At 52.5% G+C, this 17,099-nt stretch overlaps 2 protein-coding genes across 3 annotated transcripts in view; one reads left to right on the forward strand and one right to left on the reverse strand.

The window, feature by feature from the left end:
* Positions 1-11,960, forward strand: part of LIMK2 (LIM domain kinase 2) — a 60,235-nt gene extending 48,275 nt beyond the window's left edge. For both annotated transcript variants that reach the window (XM_032230114.1, XM_032230115.1), the window contains 8 exons: positions 3,771-3,857; positions 4,096-4,227; positions 5,415-5,471; positions 6,063-6,128; positions 7,347-7,521; positions 8,587-8,642; positions 10,098-10,255; positions 10,652-11,960. In XM_032230114.1, the coding sequence (XP_032086005.1) occupies positions 3,771-3,857; positions 4,096-4,227; positions 5,415-5,471; positions 6,063-6,128; positions 7,347-7,521; positions 8,587-8,642; positions 10,098-10,255; positions 10,652-10,808 (888 nt within the window). In that variant the 3' untranslated portion in view covers positions 10,809-11,960. The remainder of the gene's footprint in view (positions 1-3,770; positions 3,858-4,095; positions 4,228-5,414; positions 5,472-6,062; positions 6,129-7,346; positions 7,522-8,586; positions 8,643-10,097; positions 10,256-10,651) is intronic.
* Positions 11,961-12,445: 485 nt separating this feature from the next.
* Positions 12,446-15,640, reverse strand: PIK3IP1 (phosphoinositide-3-kinase interacting protein 1). Its single transcript, XM_032230116.1, has 3 exons — positions 15,511-15,640; positions 15,132-15,210; positions 12,446-13,483 (listed from the first exon to the last, which is right to left on the reverse strand). The coding sequence occupies exons 1-3, from the start codon at positions 15,545-15,547 to the stop codon at positions 13,276-13,278; spliced, it is 324 nt and encodes a 107-aa protein (XP_032086007.1). The 5' UTR covers positions 15,548-15,640; the 3' UTR covers positions 12,446-13,275.
* Positions 15,641-17,099: the final 1,459 nt, after the last annotated feature.

The following is a 17,099-nucleotide window of genomic DNA, read 5'->3' on the forward strand; positions in this document are numbered from 1 at the left end:
GATGCTGGACTAACAGGGTCCTTGGCCTGATCCAGTGAAACTGTTCTTAGCTTCTGAAGCACCCCATATGTGGTGACAGTTTGCCCTAGAGCAGGGCTCTCCAAACTTGGCAACTTTTAGACATCTGGACTTCTAGAATTCCTGGGAGCATAGCTGGCTGAGGAATTCTGGGTGTTGAAGTCCGCAAGGCTTAAAGTTGCCACAGTTGGAGAACCCTACTCTAGCGCATGTTTCATGCCAGCCCTTCTGCTTAACCCTGGACAGGCCACATGTTAGAGATGAAATCTTAAATCTTGGGTTGGACATACATACATACATACATACATACATACATACGTTGCCCAGACTGGGCGTAGTGGGGTGGCAGGTGGGTGCTGCCGTTGGTCAGGACTCGGGGCTGCTGGGCCGGGCGAGGCTGGTTGGGGGAGATGGCGCCAGGGCTGTTGACCTCGTGGAAGTTGTTGAGTATCTCCTCAGAGGAGCTGCGCTCAGGCTCCCCCAAGTCGGTGGCTCAGCAGAGTGAGATGTCCAGGATCTTGGAGGAGGAAAAGTCCTCAGTGTGCCGCCTCACCAGGCACCCAGGGGCCGCCCCAGCCCTGCTGCACCTCAGGCTGACACCGCCACCACTGCCCCGTTGGCGAGGCCGTAGCTGGCTCACTGTGGGGGAGGTGGAGCGTGCCCGTGGCCAGCCTTGCTGAGGAGACGCTCCGCCTCCTCTGGAGCTCCACTGGGCTGGCCGGGGGTGGGCCGGCTTAAGGCCGGGGGGGAGGCAACCGAGGGATGGCGCAGGTGGTGCCCCACTGCAGATAGCAAAGGCCCGGTGGGAGGGGAGGGGAGGGGGAGGATCCCCTTGGTGGAAATGGCCGAAGCTCGTCAGAGGAGGGGCGGAAAGGGGAAAGGGTGCGGCTGCAGCCCAGCCACACATATAAAGGGACCGTCGGGACGAACCTGGAGAGAGGCCGAACTGTTCCGAATATACTATACTCACTAAATGAATGCTATGATAAACGACACAGCTCAATTCCAACGCAATGTCACACAAAATAATTAAATCAAAATGAAAATAAATTGAAATCTATGAAAATAACAATGCAATCGGAAACATTGAAATGGAATGGTTTGGTTTAGGTTTGGTTTATTGGATTTATATGCCACCCTTCTCCCAAGGACTCAGGGCGGCGTACAACATTAAAAAAACACATATTACAAAATAATGAAATATTTAGTATAGCGTGTGTTGCTTTTACGTCCACCAGATGGCGCTGGAAACATTGAAATGGAATCATGAAATATTTAGTATAGCGTGTTGCTTTTACATCCACCAGATGGTGCTGGTTTTCAAAAAAGCATGTTTTTACAAAAAATCATGTTTTTACCTGTCACAAGTGTGACATCTATATAATATATGTATATAAAAACATTCATGTATTCGAATGCAACATTGTGTCAAAATTTCAAAGCAATCGGTGAAGAACTTTCGGAGATTAGCGATTTTGAACAAACAACCATTACATTTTTATTTATATAGATATAAGCCATGACTGAAATAATGTATCTGCCACTTTAAATGCTCAAGTGAGATACGATTGGATGCTGTTGCTTTAATCAGCCATAAAAGGGAGTAGGAACTACTACTGTTTGTTCCTGGTTGTTCCTGTATGTTCTCCGTGCTTGTTACTGGAGTTGAATACTGTATATTGGATGGTGGCTACATTGTATGTTAGTTACCTGTCTGCATGGTGAATTGTGAGTTGAGCATCTGTAAACCAACGTGTTGTATCATAGACTGTGTATATAATTCAAGACTACTTATCACTTGTTTTGGAGAATGTTTATCCTACTTTATTTTTGTTAAAACAAGTAAAGTTATCCTTGTTTTAACTTTGGCGGCTGTGATTGATAGTGTGACTATTCAGTGGCACATTCCTTGCTACCTTCTGCTACTCAACTCTAACACCACCGTGATTTGATAGGGCCTCTACCACCATCCTCACCTTAGGTGTTCTTATCCTGATTTGGAATGCCTCCAGGCAATCTACATCTTGTTTGTGTAGGCTGTTGTCGGTAAGACTGCAATGTGAAAACAAAGCGGAACAAGGTGCAGCCTATTCCCAGGTCCCCTCCCCTCCCTGGGCTGTCGGTGCTTGCCTGCCTTGTTGACTCCAAGGCTGCTGGGGGGGCCTGGCTTGCAAGATTTGGGACTGGAAAGCACAACTGAATTCTGCCTCACAGGGTTTGCAGTTTGAGCAGAGTCTTCGACCTTCTCGTCAGTTTTGAAAGGTTTCTGAAGCTGTGCAGAGCCAACTTTTGGTCTCCATCAGCTTCACATTTCCTATCCAAAAAATGTTGCTGTTGCTGAAGCTAGATGATTAAGAGCAGAGCACAAGGAAGAATTCCTTCCTGACTCTCCCCAAAAAATTTCCAGCTTGTGTTACAGGGACATTTTTATTTTTTAAGAAAAAGTGCATAGCCACATAGGCCCTGTGGATGCAAAGAACATTAGCAAGAAGCTACTGGATAAAAGGTTACAGATTTCTCTCCCAGGTGCTAGGAAAATTCTTCTGGCTAATGAAATTTGTGGAATGTCTTGGTGCGTAACATTGCTTGAATCAAAGGCTTCCTTTCACATGGTTGTTTCTACTCACTTGGAAAGCCCTTGACTTTCCCCCACAGCATTCTGGGGGCAGGAAAGAGGGAGAGAAGCAAGTGCAGAGAACTCAAGTAGCCCGATGTCCATGGAGATTCTCCATCACCCAGGTCCCAAAGTTGCTTTTTCAAGAGGCAACTGGACTTTCTTGGTTTTGCTTTGAAGACGTTTCGCTTCTCATCCTTTAGCTTCTTGGATGAGGAGCGAAACGTCTTCAAAGGAAAAAACACCTTTGGAACATGAGTAGCCAGGTATAGATTGTCCCTAGATTGTCAGGGCTTATTACAAAGGCTGCTTTCAAATGGCAAATGCCATCCATGCAGCTCTTGATCTTCTGCAGAGCTCTTACTAGCTGGAGCTTTCTGGCCAGTCGGCCTCCTAGATGAGCAGAACCGGCCAACCCAACAGAAAACAGAGGAGCACAATAATAATGCTCTAGGTATAAACGTGTTTCCATGCTTCTGTTATGAGTGCCACCAGTCCTGGGATCCTACTGTGAAAAGTACCCCCATGTGTAATTGGTAGAAAGGGGAGTTTTTAAGCAAACGATTTCTTCCTTTGTGTCCATGAAGGCATTTAAAAGTCTTCCAGTGCACCACACGAGCTGAGGATCTGTAAAGCCTCCCTGTGCCCAGAGTCGTGGGGAAACAGTTCTAGTGAAACACAGGTACTGGTGAAGCTCCTTGGAAGGAAGCACAGAACCTGTTTTATTTTCAGCTTGAAAAGAGAAAAGTTGCCTTTGCTCATTCAGGGCAACCTGTGGTTGAAGCGCAGAAAGGAAGAAGTTCTCCCCAGTGCTGTCGAATCTCTCCCTTGCTTGTTGTTTTGCCTGCAGCCGTCGCAGAGATCTTGACTCCACCATGGAGCAACCCTTTCAAATCTTGGTGGAGCCGAAGGAAACCTGAGTTGCAGCAGGAAATAATGTGCTTAGCCATGGATGGGAGGGAAGAACCTCCTCACCTTCCAAGCTTGGCTCTGTTCCTTTCCCTCGTCAATTCTGTGGTTGGGCTTTTCTTTCAGGCCTCCAGGCAGAATTACAGGGAATTAAAAGTGACTCAACAGGGCCAAGACAGAAGAGCCCCTGTTCCCCTCTTAAAAGGTGTGATGATCTTCTGTTCCTCAGGTGACTCATAAAGCCACAGGAAAGGTGATGGTGATGAAGGAACTGATCCGCTGTGATGAAGAAACGCAGAAGACCTTCCTAACCGAGGTGAGTCTCCTTTCTGAAGAGGGCTGCCTTGAAGATGTCCAGGCAGCGCAGAGCCCTTCCTTTCAGCAGCCTGGTGGCTTAAGGCCCCACCAGAGGAAAAGGACTTTGCTCTTGGACATTAGCTGATTTCTTTTGGTACACCAGAATTAGTTATTTTGGTTTTCAAAGGAGGGTCCCTGGGGGAGAAGCAACGGCCTCTGTTTATGCCAAGCATGGGAAACATCCATCTCTCTTGCAGGTGAAGGTGATGCGCAGCCTGGAGCATCCCAACGTCCTAAAGTTCATTGGAGTCTTGTACAAAGACAAGAAGCTGAATCTTCTCACCGAGTACATTGAAGGGGGGACTCTGAAGGACTTCCTCCGGAATGCAGTGGGTTCCATCTCTTGCGGCATCATTAGGCTGGGCCAGGGGGAAGACGGTCTTTGTGCAAGAAGCAGCTAAAACATCCCGAAATGCAGTCCCACTCCATGGCTGGCTCCTGAAAGAAAAAAGAGTTTGGTTTCTGGCTTAAACATGGCAGTGGGGACTTTTTCAAGAAACCTGGGCTTAGCATGGTGTGTGAAGCTCACCAGTACCTGATATTACTTTGCTCCCTTTCAAATTCCTCATTTTAGAGCAAGGGAAGCCCTTCTGGGTTGTGTGAAATTTCTGGACCTTTTACAAGATGGGTGACAGTCACAAAATGCCCACTTCCTAAAGGTAAAGGGAGTCACTTGTCCTCTTCACCGCAAAGCCACTGCATCTGGCCCTGGGCCTTCCGTGTGCCCTTATGGAGACTAGGGGGAGATGGCCTTGGTGGAGCTGCGCAAAAGGGGCTGAAGTCCATTGGAAGTCCAGAACAGCAACATAACCTCCAGAAGTGGCTCAGGGAGACAACCCGCTCTCATTCACTGGGAAGGTTCTGTTATTGGAACCCATTTCAATAAAAATAGTTGTAACCTTCCAAGGAGTTGATTTCCTGGCTGGTCAACCTAGTGGGGTTAGCGTCAGTCTTGCAATTCTGATGGGACCTTCACCACTTCCTTAAAATCCAGTGAATTAAGGAGACACCTGCCTGAGCTGCTTTCAAATGTTATTTTGTTCTTTTCAACTTGAAAAAAGTGTTCCAGCTTCTTTTACCCACCTAAAGCTTCCTGGGTTTTTTTTCCATCAAGGTGGAAGGTGTTCTTGTTTTTCTAAAACGCTCGTTTGAGGGTTCATTTGGAGCCCCAAACATTCCTGGGGGAAAAAAGTGATTCTGAACATACATTTTTGCTTTGCAACATGCCAGGTTATCATTATGAAATTCCTTCAGTGCACACCAGGATTTTCCTCCTCTTCCTCAGAGATATTTAAGAGGAGGAAATTCCTGGCCTGCACTGAAGGAATTTTCTGCAGGCACCTTGGGAAGGACAGTTTGGCATCAATCCTGTTTCATGTCTTATCTGCATTCTGCTCTACACATTAGTAAATATTTGTCAGTTTTTATGTGCCCATCACTGCTGTGATGGCAAAACCCTTGGCATCCCTGCCTGCCTTGCAGACAATTGAATGAAGGGACCCTTTTTTCCTTGCAGGATCCGTTTCCTTGGGAGCAGAAGGTCAGCTTTGCCAAAGGAATTGCCTATGGAATGGTGAGCCCCCTTCCTGGTCCCCCTTCTGGCCTTGCGAAGGGATGGGACTAAGGGCAAAGGTGCACTGCCTAGAGGAGAGAGTGCAGATCGTCAGTTCACTCAGTTGCGGTCGGGAGGTTTCCTGAAACCGGTGTAGAGTCACAGAATGTCCTGGGGCAGCACCTGAGGTTTAGTTAGTCGTGTTTTCCAAAGCCAAGATGACAAAGCAAGAGCTGATTGCTTTATGGTACCTTTCTTGGAAGTTCAAAGGATGAGCTCTGCCTGCATTTTAGCCCTACTGTAATCTGATGAGGAAGGTTGGGTCCAGTGAGGACTAGAATCCCAGTCCTCAGTCCATCCCCCAACCTCACAGTTTCTCCCCGCAGCTCTTGGGGCTCTTCTTGGCTCCCTCCCCTGACTCTCCAGCAGCCTGGCCTCCAGGCATCGGCCCTTCCCAGGGGCCAAAGTAGCCCTTGGATTGGGCTGTCCCCTGTCCCTTGGGCTGCTCAGCTGCCAGCAGAGGAAGCACCAGAGGCTCCCAGGACAGCAGCCGAGGCTGAACATTGAGACTAATGGCGCCTCCTCTTCATCTCTGGCTTCTCCCTCTTGCAGGCTTACCTGCACTCCATGCGCATCATTCACCGAGATCTGAACTCCCACAACTGCCTGATCAAACTGGTAAGTGCTTGACTGCTTGGGGTGCCCTTGGCCAGATCTGCTTCCTGCTCACCTGCTGAAGTCATAGGAGGGATTGGCTCTCCTGCTTCTCTGTCCCTCCTCACCCCCGCCTCTTTCCCTGGGAAGCCCACCCAGCCTCAGGTAGGACTGGCACAAAGGTTTCCCAGTCAGAAAACTCAGCTAATAATGCAGCAGCCATTAGAGTAGAGCCCAGGACGGTGTTATTAGGATTAGGATCAGCAAGTTGCACAGCAAGTCGGCTTCTTCTCTTGCTGTTAATAGCAAAGAGCCTCAAAGAAGGGTCAGCTGAGATCTTTCATGGGGCTGAGCCCAAACGAAGCGTTTGACAACTGATAAGGAATGTGGGGATCCCTGTCTCCAGAAAGGAAGAAGACCCTCTGTAATAGGGTGTTTTAGACTTTGAGAAGCATGAATGCCAATCAGTATGACAGATTGTTTGACCATGGATCCCACTGTGAATGGGAGAATTGCAAGCACACCCTCCATCCCTTTCCTTGAGACTATAGTGTCTTGTGGAACATAGTTTATGTATCAAAGCCTGTTCATTAATGTACCAACTCAAGGAATATATAAATCAGGGGTCTCCAAACCTGGCAACCTTTAAGACTTGTGGACTTCAACTTCCAGAATTCCTCAGCCAACATAGCTCAGCATAGCTGGCTGAGGAACTCTGGGAGTTGAAGTCCACAGACTTAAAGCTGCCGAGTTTGGAGACCCCTGAAAAACGACGAATGTCAGAGGTCATTCTTTGCTATTTCAGGGTCCCAGACATTTATCCCCCTTTTGTTTTGCTTTTTTTAAGGCAAGCCAAACGTGTAAAATCCTTTGAGGGGCAATTAATTGCAGAAGGCCTAAACTGGAGGTTTTTCACTGTTTTGTGTGCATTTGGATAAAACAAATCCAATTTTAATACAGTTGGAAAACCTTCACGCTTGAGAACCCAAAAACTGCTGGCAGTTGGTGAAGGCCAGAAGGGACGTGGGGAGCTTTGGCTCCCCAGGAGGAGCTGCCTGGAGAAGGGCCAGGGACGCTCCAGTGCCCCTGAGCGGAGCTGATGCCACGTGTACGAAATGGGCCCCTAGAAAGTGGCACAGTGGTGCCTGCCCTCAGCATCAGGGCTTCCTCTCTCCTGATCTGTCCAGGCCTTTCCTGGATGGCTTGCTAATTCTTGCGGGGTTTGCTTCACCTTTGGCCCAGGACAACACGGTGGTCGTGGCAGACTTTGGCCTCTCTCGGCTGATTGTGGAGGAGAGGAAGAAGCCCTCCCTGGAAAAGCCCCTGGCCAAGAAGCGGACACTGCGCAAGAGTGACCGGAGGAAGCGCTACACCGTGGTCGGGAGCCCATACTGGATGGCCCCAGAGATGCTGAACGGTAGGAACCCCCCTACTCCTGGGGCCATGGTGGAGCCTGCGGAACTCACCATTGCAGAGCCCGTCCACTGGGCTAAGGCCACCCTTTGGGTTGTGGGCCTTTGGCAACGGTTAGTCTGTTCTCTTGTGGGCTCCACACAGGTGCCTTAAGACTGGATTGGAGCCTGAGATTCTAGGACCTTTTTTGTGGTGGTCCTTAAGTGAACTAGGGATTTGCTATGGGTGCAGTTTTGGCAAAACCATTGTAAAACACAGCCACGTGAATGTGGAATGCTGCAAAGAACCGTAAATGGAACCTGGTTGCTGAGGGGCCAAAGTTCACTCAGAGGGGTGGAGGGAGGGGGCGACTGTTGGAACTTCAAATCCAGGTCATAAGTAGCCTCAAGGTAGGTCCGTCCTAACATGAAACTGTTGCTAAGGAATCGGTCGTAGGTCGAGGACTACCTAGGGGTATGCAGCAATGAGCTTGGGAGTGAGAGCCACAGTCAGGATAGCGGGTCTGACAAGTGTCACCTCAGCCCAGGGAAGGCCTGGGGGGCAAATCAAGCATCTTGGAAGGGAGCCTCCCTAGTTCTTTGGAAGGGAAAAGGAAGGGAGGAAAGGTGCTGTCCAACTTGCAAGATTGTTACTATGACCTTACAATGAAAGCAGCATTTGTGTTCACAGGGCTCCTTCTCTGGATCACCTCAAAGGCTGACCGGCCTTGACCCCCTTCTCCTAATTCCCACCCCTCCCCCTTTGGTGGGGGAAAGGCATCCACCTTTGGGCCTGACGTCCTTTCGGGGAGTGGGAGTTCCGGAGGGGCTGCCCTGATGCTGACAGGGAAGCTCTCTCTCCGCTTCCTCCCCTGGCAGGCTGAGGGGGGATTGTCCCCTGGAGGCTTCCAAGGCTCCTTGGCCATTAGACACAAACAAGATACTTGCCCCCACCCTGCAGGGCAGGACTCCCCCGTTTTTCCAGGCTCCCTTCCGTGCCCGGTCATCCCTACCCCTGCGTAGGTTTTCATCCATATTGTCTCCCTTTTAATGATGCAGCTTCCCCTCCTGGCTGTTTTCCCTTCTTGCAGGACAGAGCTACGATGAGACGGTCGATATCTTCTCCTTTGGGATTGTGCTCTGTGAGGTAAGCCTAGTCCATTGAGGGGATTAGGGGTGGGGTAGGGGGCTTGAGGATCAATCCTCTCCAGGAAAATGCCAGGGACTGCACCTGGGAACCTGAGGCTTTGTGCCCCTTGGGATTTCACCAGCCAGCCCCCTGCAAAGGCTGCGCTGCCAGGGCTGGAGATAAAAAGTGAGGGTGGGCTTAGACCGCCTTTTGGACTGTCCAGAGAAAGATTCAGTGGTTGACCACCAAAGTGAATTTGACTGCAGCCATCCCAGCTGCCCAATGATTGCTTGGGGTCTTTTGGCACACCTGGCTGACCATCAGGGTTTTCCAAATAGGCTGGCCATTCAGGCCCTCTTGGTCAGTGGACTCGGCCTCTGGACTGCAGGAGGGGAAGCCCGTCTGGGAGTTGAGGGTAGCTGTCCTCTTGCTGATTTGTTGTGAGTTCTCTGAAAGATCATGTGGAAGTCTTAGCAGCACATAGTTCTTCCGTTTCAACATTTTTCTTAGAAAGAGATTATAAAAAATTATAATTTTTATCATCTAATCTACTGCCTAGCAACTCTATAACTTTTTATAAATAGCACGTTTCTTCCCACGTTAGAGATAACGAACCCCGGGATAACAAACCAACAATTTTGACTGCAATTTATTTTTCTTCACTAAAAGTTTGCCATGTGTCCAAAAAAAGTGGTTTAGATTGTCCTTTTCAAGAGTATAACAAAGGACCAGTTTTTCTACCCTCAGGATCAATCAAAGCTGTTTGTTTATTTATTTATATTTTGTATTTTTTAACTGCCCATCTCCCTGAGAGACAGTCTGGGCAGCATACCATATATTGCAGTACTCATTGCGGACTTCCGATTTTTCTACAGTGGCTTATTTCAAATAAAGCTAGCAGTAAATCCATTCTGAATTCCTGATTAACAGTTTTTGTAAATATTGACTATTCCTTCCCTGCAATTTCTAAGGTTTGAGCATATCCACTGTAAGTGAAAACCTACTCCTGTTTTTCTGGTTGTTACTCCAACAAAGCAACTATATAATTTTATCTTATTTTGGGGGAAAGACAAGAGCAGGCCTGGAAATCCAAATCTTGTCATAGTTTCAAGGTTGTTTTCTCCAACAAAGTCCAATCCATCTCATCCTGCAGGAGGAGTCTTCCACTGTAGGGAGGATGTGTGGCCCCTTAGCCCTACCTTTCAGTGGGGACTAGTGTGGCAGCTGATCTGCTTCACAGAAGCTAGGCTAGCAGGCATGAATACCGAGGCACCCAATGAAGGTTGCCAAGAAGGCAGCCTGCTGTTCCCATCAGGGCCCCTTGGGCTACCTGGGTGCCTGCAGTTGCCTCCCGCTTAGGCCTGTGGCTCCTCTTTTGAAGGAACCTTTGAGTCAGCAGAAGCAGCAGCTGGCTGAGCCACCCATCCTGCTTTAGCTGCCTGGAGGGAATGACGGGTAATTGCTCTGCTCCAGATCATAGGACAAGTGTATGCGGACCCGGACTGTCTCCCTCGCACCCTGGATTTTGGCCTCAACGTGAAGCTGTTCTGGGAGAAGTTTGTTCCGGTGGACTGTCCTCCAGCCTTCTTCCCTCTGGCGGCCATCTGCTGCAGGCTGGAGCCAGAGAGTAGGTCAGTCTGTGGGGTCTGTGTGTGTGTGTGTGTGTGTGCGGTGTGGCAGAGATGGGTTGCTCCCGGCTTGGTCTAGATCGGCTGAACCGGTAGTAGCAGTGGCGGGAGGCTCCGCCCACCCGCACGAGTGAAACAGTAGCACCGGGATTTGAAACCCACCTCTGGTGTGTGGGCCTCCTCCCTTTGGGGGCTGAAAGCAAGGTGTTTAGACGAGAGGATGGTAGGCAAGACAGCCCCCTGACTGATCCTCTGCTGGGCTTCTCAACCGCTTGAGAGGCTGGGCAGAAGCCATCACTACTTCGGCACAGAAAGGGCCAGCTCCGTTTTGGAGAAAGGCTTGCAGTTCTCCAGGGAGGTCAGCTAAGGCCTCATTTCCTTCCCTCCGCTCTCTCCTAGGCCCCCCTTTTCCAAACTGGAGGATTCCTTTGAAGCCCTTTCTTTGTACCTGGGAGAACTGGGCATTCCTCTCCCTTCAGAATTGGAGGAACTGGACCACAGCGTGAGCGTAGAGTTTGGCCTGATTCGGGACAAGCACTCTGGCGACCTGACATAACTCCGCCACTCGGCCATCGTTGGGCAGCTTCTTTCCATGGATTGTCCTGGAGGCGGCCGAAAAAGTCTCCATCCCGGCTGTTTTGGGAGGGAAACAGGAAGAAGGCCTCTTCAGCCTCATTGCTTCTCTCCACCACCCTCACCTGGGCACTTCCTGAAAGCATCGTCGTCCTCTTCACGCCACTCGCTTCTCCGTACAGATGCTTTGTCTTTGGGAATGCAACTCTCAAGAGTCGGGGTGCAGACCTGCCTGCCAAGACAATACACTACAAGTTGTGAAGCAGAGACCCGCTAGGACACAAACCTTGGGGTTGCTTTTGACTGGGACTCCCTGTTCTGCTAGATCAGGCAGAGGGTGGGCAACCTGGACTGCTTGCACTCACCTCTACAGAGACAGCTGGATTTTGCAGTTTGTCTCCCAGAAACAGCTCCGAACCACCATCTGCCTGGCCAAAGAACTCTTCATGCCCTAGGTGGCATTTCACAGTCTACCCTGTGGCCCAGGCACTGTAGGGCCAGTCATGGGTTGAGGGCAGCTTCTCCATTGGAGGGAGGGGCCGGTGGATCCATGCAAAGGAAGTGCTTCTATTCCCAAAGTGGCCAGGAGTGAAGCGATCCACTTGGGCCACAAATCTGCACCTTGCAGTCACTACCTCCATCCTCCATTTCAGCCCCTCAGAGAAACACTTGGCTGGCCCCACCTTTCCCCTCCCTCTTCCAGATGGAGAGAGGAAGCTGCGCTGGTTGCATCTCTCCCCTCTCTGCAAAATACATTAAGGGCTACTTAAAGGTTGGCAACATTGGGACCCCTGGATGTTGACCATCCCCCAGCAGGTCTGGCCACACATCCCGAGATTGTGGAATGCTGTGGGTTGTAGTTCACTGGTATCTGGAGGGTCTCCCCACCACCACCACCACCCCCTTTCACACTACAAGAACTCAAAATGCTGGCCTAGGTGCTTGTGCCAGATCCGGTGCATTTTAGACCAGATTTCACTTCATTTCATTCTTAAAAGGGGTGTCCACGCACAGGCACTATAAACGGCCCAGCTGCAGGAAACACGGCTCATGTCTTCAAGAAAGGTCACACAGCAGTTGTAAGCACACAGATTTTTGTCTAAATTAAAAGCAATAAATGATGTTGTACAAAGATGAACATAGGTGGCATTTCTTGAAGCCTGGCTTGGAGCCAACCGCCGAGGGCATTTTGTGGGCCTGGTCCATTTCCTACTCCGGATTGACAATACTTTCATTGCAAAGAACAAGAGCACCAAACTCCTGCAATGCAACCATTGAGTTTGTGGTTGTGCTGCCAGGGCTTGTGCTGTTGCACAGGTTCACTTGCTTTTCTTTGGAATGCCCAGTGGGGGGAGCTGCTTTTAATAGGGCATTAAAAGGGGAGAAAACAGACCTCATCTTGAACAGGAAAGCTGGGGGTGGGGGGGAGGTTTCCCTTTGCTGACTATTTAGAGTCTCTGCCGGAAGAGACTGAGGAGGAGGGAGTTGGTGGAGCAAATCCTAAACCTTTTGATGGGGTAGGATGGGTTTTGGCAACCGGAGAGCAGCCTGGCCTTGGGGAGGAGGGAGGGGCGGTGTATGCCCCCAGGTGCAGGAGGTGAATCCCACCAAACAAGACACTTACAACCTGAATTGTTTTATTTTTAGGTATGAGGTATTCAAAACACTTAGAAATAAACGGTATCCAAAGGCATTTAAAATATTTTTAAAAACGGCTAAATCTGCAGAAACAGAACTTGTAAGAAACCTCAGCTTTTGGCATCCAAGTCCCAGTTCCCCCCCCCCCCCCCAGTGGTAAAAGGATTTTTTTTTAAAGCACAGCTGGAGTGGCTTCCTTGCTGGCACAAGAGGCATCAGCCTGCCATGCCAGCCCTACCCAAAACGCTTCTGGGGCAATTCTCCATCTCCAAGCCTTTCTTTTAGTTCTCCCCCCCCCCTCCCCTTTGCTCAGACAGGCCTGGCCACTTGCACCCCAGGGATGGGACGGGGGGGGGGGTGGGTGATCCATCTGGCTCCAGATTGGAGGGCTGGCAAGGCTGTGGCGGCTTTGAAGGGAAGTGCCATATTATGTGCAGCCTTTTCAGCAGCAGGGTCAGATCCTTGCACAAACATTCATACTCTTTCCTTTCGCTAAAGCTCCCCCACTCCAGCATGGTGTTGCTCAGAGGACGTGCAGGCTCCATGAGGGGAGAGCCAGAGACAGGGGGCCCTCCCAAAGTCCAACCCCGCCCCTTGCGTCAAACAGGCCACCTGCAGAGCTGCTGCTGGCTGGGGGGGAAGCCACGCCGCCACGCTTCCTGCTCTGCGGAGCGAGCACCGGTCACTTTTCTGTCCAGGTGGCCTGTTTTTCAAGTGGAAAAACAAAATACAAATGGATCCTCTGGGTAAATGGAGAGGCAAAGAGGCAGCCGCCTCAGAGGTCCAGCAGGTGAGGGGGGGGTGCCTCTTCCTCAAGCTCCCGGAGTGCCGGCCTGGCCCATGAGTGGAGTGTTTCCCCCCTGAATCTCCTCCACCGGAGTGGGGTTGGTGTGCACCACAATGACATTCTCCTCCACAAGCTCGCAGGCCGGGTTGCTGAAGGCTGAGAGGGGCAAAGTGATGCGCTGCATTTCTCGCTCGTTGACTTTCTGCTCGTGCCGCTCTTTGAGGTCTTTGCCCCTGGAACAGAGGGAAGAGGTGGGGGGTCTTTGTGTGAGCGCACCTACAACTGCAGGTGTTTAGTGTATTTTAATCAGGGCAACCTGGTCTACCCAACTGTGGGACGGAGCATACTGCTCCCGCTTTTGCCTTTCAGCCCCAATCCGGGAGCCCTCACAGGCAAAATATTTTTGTGCTAAATTTGTATTTACATTTCTTTGTTGGTAAATATAAATTTTCAGCAGGTGGTGTTTTTCCCAGGGCAGGGTAGGAAACCTGAACTGTCCCATGGCACTGGTGCCCCAAGAGGTGTGTTAGGGGTGCAGAGCCACCGCAGCCAATCCAATTGCCTCCATGTCTCTGGCAAAGTGCCCCAGAGCAGTGGGGCAGGGTGGGGGGAGTATTTGGCCTTTGATGGTCCCCGAGAAACAACAGAAGCTGGAGGCCACAGGCTGAGTTGGGAAAGTTTTTCTCTGCTCCACAAATGCCATTCTAGAAACCTCCATCACCACTTATGAACCTCAAAATGCTTCAAGCAACTCTCCTAGGTAGTTGAGAAATGAGAGAAGCCCCACATTGGCAGGAATAAGCCATGGACAGGTCCCCCAAACCCATTCCTGCATAGTAAATAGGGTGCACACCAGGGGTGGGTTCTGGCTGGCGTTACTGCCGGTATGCTTGTGGAAATAGTTCGGTGCATACGCAGAACTCAAAAAACAAGATGGTGATGACGGTGGCTACTGGGGAATTGGTTCAGGGGCGTGTCTAACCTGGGCCACTGCCGGTTCTGCGACCCAGGCCAGTATACCACTACTGGTTCAGCTGAACCGGTAGGAACCCACCTCCAATGCACCCACACAATCCAGCCAATTTAATGGAGAATGAATTTTCATTTGCTACCAACTATAATAGTTGTCTCCCATGGCCCTCTGCCCTCTGTGGGGCAGTGCCCCAAATACAGAGATCCCCCTCCAGGACAGACTCTGGACACATTTCAGATTCTGAGGGCAGGTTTTAGTTGCACTCACAAAACTAACCAAGGAGAGAAGCAAGCTAGAGTAAGGAGAACTTTCTGACAGTGAGAACAATTAATCATTGGAAGGGCTTGCCTTCAGAAGTTGTGGGTGCTCCAACACTGGAAGTTTTTAAGAAGAGACTGAACAGCCATTTGTCCAGCATGGTAAAGGTCTCCTGCTTCAGCAGGGGGTTGGACTAGAAGGCCTCTAAGGTCCCTTCCAACTCTGTTATTCTGTTAATGGCTGCAGGAGCAGTGGGTGATTAATTCACAAAAGTTCTGCCTCAAGAGAACAAAAGACCCCCACCCCTAAGAATCTGCCTAAAACCAAGCTCCAAAGCATGGGAGAGCACTAAGAATAAGGCCAAAGTGGGTCTGAGCACCACGTGCAAAACCTCAGAGACCTCAAAGAAATTATTTAACCAAAGACAAGTTTTGCCTAGAGAGAGATGCACACAGGCACAACAGACTTTAAGATAGGAAAGAAAACACACAGAGATACACAACCTCAACCCTCACACACTTCCTTTCCAGGCAAGATGGAAGCTGAAGCTGGGGATCTGCAGGAAGCCAAGGGGAGGATAAGGGGTCCATTTATTAACCATACCCCATCCCTAACCTCCTGGGCATAAAGGGCTACTCCCCAGTACTTGCCTCTTGTACAGGTAGCCCAGCACAATCCCCACTCCGATGCCAATGAGGACTACCACCATGATAATGCCCAACACGTAGCCTGTGGGGAGGTGGGGGGAGAGAAAGCAGCAAGGAGGTTAGTAATACTCCTGCCCCCAATCTGAGCCTGGGCACCTTCTAGGCTGTTCCCTCCCAAAGGAACCTGGGTTAGTTGCCAGCCTTTGCAAAAGGGGCCTCCCCAGCCGCTGCTCCCAGGGACAAAGGAACAGCGGTGCCCCTTTAGCAGGGGGATGTGGGGGTGGTCGTGTCCCTCCCCTCCCTGCACAACCCCCATTGCCAATGCAGGAGCTGGGAAAGAGAGCGGGAGACTCTCACGGGGGTCCCTGCAGGGGCGACTCACCCAGCGTGCCCAGATCCTTCTTCTCGCCTGGCCTCATCTTCACCCTCTGGCTGATGCCCACCACCGGCTGCACCGCGGCCGACTCACCCCGGGCGGGCTGGAAGGCTTCGGGCGGCTCCTGGGAGGCGGGCGTCCGGGCGGGAAGGGCCGGCGAGGGGGTGGCGGTGGCATCTGCCGAGGAAGCGGACGAGGACAGAGTTGGAAGGGAGCTCGGAGGTCTTCTAGTCGAACCCCTGGCTCAAGGAGGGAGACCCTCCACCATGTCGGGCCAAGGGCCGTCCAGGGGCGGCGGAGGCCGGGGGGGGGGAGGAGGGGAGCGGGAGTCTGGCCGGGCCAGAAGCGCCTCGGGCCCCTACAGCCCCCGAAGGAGGAAGGGCCGCCACCCCCGAAGGAGCCCGGCTCACTTCAGGCAGCCAAAAGGGCGATGGAGGCCACCTGGTCCGCAGGGCTGGGAGTGATGGGAGTTGTAGTTCAAGACACCCGGACGAAGGGCGGGGCTTCGGCGAGGGGCAGGGCAGGCCACGTGCAGGGGGCGGGGCCACGTTGTTTACTCCGCGGAGCAATGCGTCTGGGATGACATCAGCCTGGAGGGGCCCGTCGCTACACCGAGAGCGAGCCAATCCGGAGCCGAGGAAGGCGGGGACTCGGCAGAAAAACACGACGTCATCCTAGCCACCCAGCCCCGCGCGGAGGGCCGCGCATGCGTATTTGGGAGCAATCATCACGGGGGGGGTGTCGTTGTGTGCCTTCCGCGCGTGCTGTCGTAGCCTCTGAGAACGTGCAGAGTGCAGCCGTTCTTTCCTCAGCCGCTTGGGCCGCCGCCCCCTGAGCGCTGCCCGAAAGTCAGCCGTCCCGGGCCGAGCAGCCCACCGCCCCATCTGGGAAGCGCCCCGCTGCCAGCCGCCAGAGCCCTGCAAAGTGCACGTGCGGACGGAGGACGCGGCGCCTCCTCCCGGCCCCGCCCTCCCCCCGCGGGCCCCGCTCCTTCCCCCATCCAGTCCCGCTCCGCGCAAGCCACGCACCTTCGGCGGCGGAGCAGAGGTGCTGCAGCGCCAGCAGCAGCAGCGCCAGCAGCCGGGCAGCCTCCATCGGGCGGCGAGGCGAGCTGCGTGCGAGGCCCCTCGGCCAGCCCACCCCGCGGCTCCTGCTCGCGCTCGGCAGCGCGCAGCCGCTGCGCAGCTTCCAGCCCCGCAGGCCGCCCTCCTGGCGCACAGCAGGCAGCCGACTGGGGGCGCGGACCGGGGCTCCCATCCTCCGCAGCCGCCCAGGGCCGGCCCATCTGGAAGGGCGGACGGGGAGGCGCTCCGCAGCGGCTCCGCCTCGCGCGGGAGGGAGGGAAGGAGCGCGGGCGGGTTGGCTCGGCTGCTGGGCTCGGGAGGGTCGCGCTGCGCGGTCCCCTCGCCTGACCTTCCCGGGCGGAGCGGGTGGGCGGCGGAGCCTGGCTCGACCCCGCCAGCAGAGCGGCTCCCGACTCCCCCGCAGAGCTCAGCGGCGGGTCCAGCCCGGGTGGGACAGGAGGGCCAAGACGGCAAACGGGCGGCGCTCGCTCCCGGTGCTGGGCACGCGGGGGGGGGGGGTCCCTTGTGCCC

This window comes from Thamnophis elegans, chromosome 13 (assembly GCF_009769535.1).
Source record: "Thamnophis elegans isolate rThaEle1 chromosome 13, rThaEle1.pri, whole genome shotgun sequence".
Lineage (NCBI taxonomy): Eukaryota > Metazoa > Chordata > Lepidosauria > Squamata > Colubridae > Thamnophis > Thamnophis elegans.